At 39.8% G+C, this 7,846-nt stretch overlaps 1 protein-coding gene across 1 annotated transcript; it reads right to left on the reverse strand.

The window, feature by feature from the left end:
- Positions 1 to 1,864: 1,864 nt before the first annotated feature.
- On the reverse strand, positions 1,865 to 7,836 carry psmd13 (proteasome 26S subunit, non-ATPase 13). Its single transcript, XM_088295275.1, has 13 exons — positions 7,623 to 7,836; positions 7,134 to 7,212; positions 6,833 to 6,867; positions 6,679 to 6,734; positions 6,541 to 6,584; positions 6,366 to 6,452; positions 5,657 to 5,828; positions 5,505 to 5,584; positions 5,294 to 5,419; positions 4,421 to 4,483; positions 3,199 to 3,279; positions 2,306 to 2,422; positions 1,865 to 2,178 (listed from the first exon to the last, which is right to left on the reverse strand). Exons 1-13 carry the CDS (start codon positions 7,721 to 7,723, stop codon positions 2,083 to 2,085), a joined length of 1,137 nt encoding a protein of 378 aa, XP_088151401.1. The 5' UTR covers positions 7,724 to 7,836; the 3' UTR covers positions 1,865 to 2,082.
- Positions 7,837 to 7,846: the final 10 nt, after the last annotated feature.

Consider the following 7,846-nt stretch of genomic DNA (forward strand, 5'->3'; position numbering starts at 1 on the left):
AACTTCCAGTACATGGGTGCTAATGTTTGATGCGTGCAATTTTTTTGCGGTCCATTTAGATTTTAGACTGTGTGCTGCCATGTCTATTTGATCTGCCCATAGCGTTCAGAATCTGCAGTTGGAAGCTATATCAGCATCCATGCTTCTTGTAAGACTTTTTACAGGATGTCAGTAAGTGTGTGTTCATTTTTCCAGAATGACATTCATAACGTCAGATGTCATTGATGTTGGACAAGAAGGCAAGATTTATGATCTCTATTTACAGTCATCTCAAAGGTGCTTGATGGGGATGTAGTCATGAGTAGTGTCACGACTTGGGTGAATCTAAATGGAATCAGACACATCATTGACTTGACCGTTGGCTGACTGTGTACTGCCGTCAATGTAACTTGAATCTCACTTCAATCTTATTTTAACTTACCTGGAAAAATGAACTAGAATCTCAGTCTGTTCCTGATGATTTAGACACCACAACTCCAGTGAAGTTAGGGTGTGGTGTAAAACGTAAATAAAAATATATTCAATTGAGTACAACACAAAGACAAGTTATTTAATCTTCAAACTGATTCTTTTGCAAATATTCTGTCATTTTTAATTTAATGACTGCAGCATACATGCTACTAAAAAAACCCCCAAAAAATCAGCATAGACCATTACGGGTTTGTTGTGGTTTCGTGCAGGTCAAAATAAAAAAAATAAATAAATAAAAAAATTGCACACAGCCAAGAAAAGCTGACCCTTTGCTCAAAGTGCAACTTGCTCTATGAACTCAGCCACAGACACCCAGTAGGGCTCGCCTGTTGCTGTTGTTGTTGTTGTTGTTGTTGGGCTGGCGCCTGGGCGGAACCTCCCAAGGTTCGCCCAGCTAGCGCAATCACCTTCTGCGGCTCGGTGGAGAGGCCGTTGTGAGGGGGAGGTGCGTCGCCGAAAATCCTCTGCCGGAGGGGAATGAGTCGGGGGCACCGCAGGAGCCATAGCCAAAAGGTGGCAGGAGATAGTGGCGGCGCCCTCTCCCTGACCGGTCCTCCGGACCGAGTCGTGGGGTAATATGGGTGCCGGCAGGATACATTCGTCGTCGACGGGGGACCGCCGACTCGTCCGGGAGACCACGTAGAGGTTGTATCCTTCCTCCCGGTCGCCTGTTGCTGGAGCCCTGCCAGGAGCTGGTGATAACTGGTGACCAGCTGGAGTCTTGCTGGTGTCACCAGCTACCAGTAGTAGAGCAAAAACAGAATATTGGTCTTGCTGGGTGGCTTTGGCTCAGTTGTTAAGGCGAGTTGCCAGTATCATCAAAAGACTCAAGAGAATGTGAAGAAATGTCTCAACGTAAGTGGCAAGGGCAAAATCCAACATTGAATGTATGTGACCTTTTGATCCCTCAGGTGGCACCACATTAACGAATGTCATCATTGTGTCATCTGAGATGGACTGACGTAAAGTGAAAGTGTGCTGTTGTCTGACAAGTTCACATTTGAAATTGTTTTTGGAAATCATGGACGTCTTGTCCTCAGGGGCAAAGAGGAAAAAAAACAAACATCCAGACCGTTATGGACGCAAAGCTCAAAGGTTAGCATCTGGGATGGTATGGAGTTGTGTTCGTGCTATTCACGCGGGTAACTTGCACATCTGTGAAAGCACCATTAATGCTGAAAGGTACATACAGATTTTAGAGAAACATATGCTTCCATTCAAGCAATGTCTTTTTTGGGATGTCCCTGCTTATTTCAACAAGAAGACACCAGGCCACATTTATTCTGCATGTGTTACAACAGTGTGGCTTTAGAGTGAGCAAGTGGACACATCTGCGTTACAGTATATCAAAACAATGGTAAAAGTAATTGACAAGATATATGACGAGATTAAGTTGACTTTTGCGGACATTTTATTCAGGATTGGTCGGACAGAGTTTGTCCAAACTGTGGTAATACTACAAGCAAGTTTATTTTGTAAAACACAACAGTTAGTTATGAAAAGTGCCAGTAAACTAAAGGATGCAGTCCAACAGAAGGAAAGAAAAACAACAACAAAAACATAACAGGCTTTACTGGTCATTGAGCGTGGTTGGCATTAATTCAGCGGGTCTTAGGTGAGGATGTCATGGGCTTGTTGTTCCACTAGCATGGCCATGTTCTTAACATCTCCGCACCAGAAGTCCAAACGCTCCTTCATACCTTTGATCTGAATTGGGGAGTAAAATGCGACCATGAAATAAGTCGATGGTTTTAACATCCAGATATGCAATTCATGGATCTGAAAAGCAACAAAGTAAATGAAAAAAAAAACTGTGGTGGAATGAAATTGTCACCTGCTGCAAATCCAACACTCGAGGCTGCACCCAAGTCATCTGCACCTTCTTGTCAACCTCATCAATGTTGCCTTTAATAAGGCCAACGGACAGAGCCTTCATCACCAGAAGTTCCACCTGCACAGAAATTTTACACAAAATATTTCAGGAGATAGAATGCTTTCGGTGTACAAGAAACATTTTCACATTGACACAGCAAATACCATAAAATGAGACATTGAAGATGTTTTTTTTTTGCATGCAAAAAATTAGTTTTGGTGAAGTGCTCCACCCATCAAGTGTGAAATTACACAACCAAGTAAAAAATGCATCTTCAGCAATCTGTCCAAGATTGAAGCAACCAGGGCGAACATCTACCATTTTTGAATGATGATCCAAATCCAATGAACCACTATTAAGGACACAAGATAAGCAGAGCTGCAATGCACCATGGAGTCACATAATAGTGTTACGTAACACAAACACACAATGTAACGTTACATGGTAGCGGTCGCTAACAAAGTAATAAAAAGCAGTATGAACATGCAAGTATCTGCAAACAGAGTGCGATTTGACAACTAGATCAGTCCATCAATTTGAGTTTTTAGGGGCCTGGAATGCGCTTTGCACTCTTCTGTTTAATTTTGATCTCAGAAAACATCCATTTACCACTAAGGCATGAGTAGAACTAACCACCCGCTAGCTGGCAGTCATGGTAACAGGGCAGAAGAAGAAGAGCATGATAAGGATGCTGTAATTCATGAGCCTTGAGGGAAAACATCTAATACACATGCTGAAAAAAAATATAACATAAGTGTGCAAATTTAATTTTTTCACCTCAACTTGAATATGATATGTTAAATGGTTTTACAAACATTCGTGAAGGATATGTATAATATCATTATCCCACAAACCTCATTAACAGGGATTTTGGCACTTTGAGCAATTTCTGTGAAGGTCAGCTGCCGGTGGTTTGCTGGACGTGTGAAAGTCATCTGCAATTGCAAATGGCAAAAGACGGATCACGAGGCAGTCAGTGTGTCAAGATAGGACATTTTCTAACATGCTGAAATAAGAGTAAGTTGAAGCATTTATGATTGTAGCTCCCACGAACTTAAACTAAAGTATACACGATTTTGCTCTGGTCCACAGCTTTCTGAACATTTAAAGTTTTTTTTGCTAGATTATTAAGGGTCATAATTGTCGAACTGATCTTGTTCTACACACCCCCAACCCTCTAACATCAAAGGACTGTTACAAGTTTTTTTTTCTGTGACTATATCTTTAGGTTTCATTACTCTTCTAACTTTCAGGCCTTAAGAGCTTTTTTAGACAGCGTTTGAGTGTGTCAGCTGCGGCCAAAGCAGGTCCTGCGTGAGGGTGCTCTTTCTGCTTATTTGCTTGACTTTTTCCCTGGTGTTCAATAATTGACTGCAAAACACATCTGTGACTGTGACTCTCCTTTTGCACATGTAAGCACATTATAGAAAGTAAGTTTACTGTAGAACTCCATAAAAGAACGCTCACTAAAAACTGCAGACTTCAGGGAAAAGTCCTACGAGACAAGTGAGGAAAAAAAAAAACGTGATTGAGCAAGGGTGTGAAAATAATAATAATGCAGGAGCGCCATAAATTGGAAGCTGAGTTCAGGTACATAATTCATTCTTTTTGTTTATGAACCAAATCAAATTTTCTCACGAAAATGAATGAAAATTCTGTCTCAAAAACCCGGTGCAGCTCAAAGGCGAACGGTGGCCACCACCCACCAGTGAAAGTTCACTAGACACCGCCACAACAATGACTTTCCCGGGTTTCCTAATAGCATAATAACATGCACCAAAGATACCTGCAATACGTACAATGTTTACTTCATGTGTTAGAGAATGCACAATTGAGCATTCTGTGTGGATGCTGTGACTGTTGAAGTAGCATGTGTGTAAGCTGAAACCCTTCTCTATGTCAGAGAAACACAATATGTGAATTGGGATTTAAAGAAGTGACGTTTTGCTAAAAATATCTGTTCAAATACGCTTGATTAAGCACCAACCCCAGTATTGATTAGTGCTTAATGTAACGCACTTTCACACCTACCCGATTGTGCACTTCCACTATTACCTAAAGGTACAAGACTCTCACCTCCATCACACAGAGGAGCTGGATCTTCTGCATCAATTTGGGTTCATGTGCAGCAAGGTCTGGCTAAAATCAAGCGATGAGAAAGGGAAACATTCAGATTGATACATCAAATTGAGGAACATGAAAGTGTATTCAACATGTATCCTTGACACTTCAGCCATGTCTTTATTCTAAATTGCCAACGGCATGACAAAACACAGATTTTTAACATATGCAGTTAGGGCGGAATGATTTTGAAAAGAAATAATCAAATTGCAATTTTGGTTTGTGTGCGCATTCATGCGCTTGTCTGCATAAGTAAAGAAGCAACTGGCACGGTGTTTTTGATTTTGTGGAGGTGATGATAGTTTTTGCTTAAATGAGCTCACGTTTGACGCAAAATATTGTGCCGAACGGTTATATATTTTCACACACTAAAGTGGACAAGAGTAGTAATGCACATTTGAATTTTGTGCTGTGAAGACAACTTTTTTTTTTATTCCAGCCTTTGCCATATTAAAATTGCACTTTGCTGCATTGCATTGTTAATTTGAATTTGATTAATTGTTCAGCCCTATTTCTGTCCAAAGACATGCATGTTAGGTTGATAAAACACTCTAAATTGTCCCTAGGTATGAGTGTGAGCGTGGATGGTTGTTCGTCTTCGTGTGCCCTTCGATTGGCTGGCAACTATTGCAGGGTGTACCCGCCTACAGCACAAAGACTGCTGGGATAGGCTTCAGCACGCCTGCGACCCTTGTGAGGAAAAGCGGTACAGATAATGGATGGATGTTCAGCCCTAATTTATAACCTGCCACAATAAAATTACAACATAATTACACATTTAGGAGATTTGATCATTCTGGAAACTAGAATGACGAGAATGAAACATACCTGTTGGCCCCATGCCGACTTGAAGCCTTGGAATTTTTCTACATTGCCTCCATTGAACGCATACAGTGTGTCAATGAGCCACTGCTTGTCTGTGTTTCTCAGGGACTCCAGTACAGGGTGCATCAACTGCAATAATAAGCAGCTTGCAGTCATAACCACTAAAAAGTGATATTGGTAAAACGTCAAATGGTAAGAATTGAGAGCAACGTACCAGTTCACCAAAGTTGTAAACGCCTTCTCCTAAAAGTCCGGCAAGTCCCAATGTGAATGCTCTTTCTTGCTTCTCCGTCTCTGTGAAGTAAACACCAATTGTTACCTTGTCATCCAGCTTCCAGTTTGTATTCTCTTCATGCATTAGCTAACCTGGAAGGTCTTTAATGTCAACACAACCAAGGTATCTCAGAGCATCCTTGTAATAGGAGGCGTGGTTCCCAACGATGCGATAATACTTGCTCGAGAGGTCGTAAAACCTGCCATGCACCGATGTAACACCTGGCAAATTATTCAGCATTTCCTCAACCTCCTCAATTAGTTTCTAGACGAGGAAAAAAACAGATGCATTTACATCAGGTTAAGTGTGAGTTCATTATGCAATCAATTGAAAACATCTTAATTGTTTTGCCTTTTTCTATTAAAATTATGGTTTAATTTTTACCAGCAATGTTTAATCACAATGAATGAATAATATGCCACACAACATTTGACAATTAAATTGAAAACTGATCTGCATGAATAAAACAGTGAACATAAAGTTACGTCTGGATTATTAAAATGCATAAAAAAATATTACTTTTGACACCAAATTCTGCATTAATTGTGACTGCATACCTACAGCACTTTACAGAAAAGTCAGAAATGGCGTGCGCTAATGGATAGTACTGGTGTCATGCAGAGATAGTTAAAAAAAAAAATAATGTTTAAAAAAGTGGAGAGTTTACAGAACACAATTAAACTGCTGATGTTTTGTTGGACTGTTATCATTCATGCATCACCAAAAAATCATCACACATATCAATATGTGCTAGGAAAAGTCCAAAAACCAACACTTAAATATAGTTGATGTTCCTCCCACCTTTGTTGCTGGAAGATCATTGATTTCAAGTTTGAGACTGCCGATGGACGTCTTGCAGAGAATGACAGCTTCTTCACTGCTTTTCACCTGGAACAGATAAAATATAGCCAGTTCGACTAAATTGTGTTGTTTACATGTCTATTAATATTCAGTTGTGGCTGTATAAATAACCTACCTTTTCCTTGGTCTTCTCAAGAAAAGTGATTGCATCTTTGGGATCTGGAAACAAGCATTTTATCAAAGCTTCATAAAATACAACAGAAATCTAATTATTTAGTAGAAACTAATCTTTTCTACGTCAAACTGGTCTTACCAGTCATCTGTCTGGCAACATAGAGAATGATCTCCACGAGGGACAAAGGATTGATTCTGCAAAGGGATAAGAACTATTTACTGGAAGATGACATTAAGACATTAACAGGCTTAAGGAATTCCTTGGCAGTCTTTTAGCCATTTTTCTTGATCACCTGTGTTCAAAGTCACTGATGAAGTTTTCATAAAGCTGCAAAACAAAAATAAGAATGCTAAAATGTAAAGTTTGCTGCTATGCAATACAACTTTATTTATATAGCACATTTCAGCTGGAGCTGTAACAAAACACTCTATATATGGTGTAATGTAAAAATCAGCAGTACATTTTGTGAAATATGTTGTTATCAATTTATAGTGCAAATACAGCATTCTAAGTGAAAATCACACATTGATAAACTAAAATCACTTGAGAAATAATGAGGACAGAAACGTGTAGTATGATTAAGAAGTATTTACCTGTATAAGGCCATCTCCATTTTTGAAACAAGAGTCTTTAACGAAGTCTGTCAATCTCAATGTCAGCTGATGCCACAACCTATCAAATGAACCAACACAAACATTTAGTAAACAGTCTCAGACAGAAGTGGCAAAAAATGTGTCTCATTCTCCACGCTAACATGGGCACATAGTTATGTTGTAATATATTATTAAAAGTTAGAGAACATTTTTGAAATTTGGAATTCCCCACCATATCTGACTATTACATAATATAATTTTAAGAAACTCCACCATTAATGGTTTGTATATACGACAGAGAACGGACAACTCAGGTATTTCTTGAATTATCCTTTTTGGAAGGAAAGTCATGATTTCCTGCCTATAATGCAAGCGATGATTACTCCCAAATTGTGCTAATGCTAGGTCGGCGCATGACTCAGCGAGCAATTCAATTGAATGAGGTCGCTAACACTAGCGAGAGCTAACTTGAGTTGTCAACATTCTTACCTTTTGTTGTGCAAATCCTCCAGCGTGTGCCACTCGGTCGCCATCTCCGGCGTTGAGCTGTTGCTCTGCTGCTGTTTGAGGTACCCGGTAACATCTCTCATGGTGGCCAAACAATGATATGAAACAGAACTCGTGCTGATCTAAGCTGGTAGTTTTCGGCTAACGTCAAGCAGCTTGTAGTGTTGGTCTCCTGGGGTTGATGCAAGGAATTATGGGAAATGTTT

This window comes from Idiotropiscis lumnitzeri, chromosome 5 (assembly GCF_059441095.1).
Source record: "Idiotropiscis lumnitzeri isolate Australia: NSW breed Sydney's pygmy pipehorse chromosome 5, RoL_Ilum_1.0, whole genome shotgun sequence".
NCBI classification, from domain to species: domain Eukaryota; kingdom Metazoa; phylum Chordata; class Actinopteri; order Syngnathiformes; family Syngnathidae; genus Idiotropiscis; species Idiotropiscis lumnitzeri.

Excerpts from the sequence above, each read along its gene's own strand:
- psmd13 (XM_088295275.1), bottom strand. The coding sequence starts at position 7,723 with ATGAGAGATGTTACCGGGTACCTCAAACAGCAGCAGAGCAACAGCTCA. Across the intron at positions 5,829-6,365 it reads ATGATCTTCCAGCAACAAAG|AAACTAATTGAGGAGGTTGA; the intron begins GTGGGAGGAACA and ends TTCCTCGTCTAG. Across the intron at positions 5,585-5,656 it reads TGACATTAAAGACCTTCCAG|AGACGGAGAAGCAAGAAAGA; the intron begins GTTAGCTAATGC and ends TTTACTTCACAG.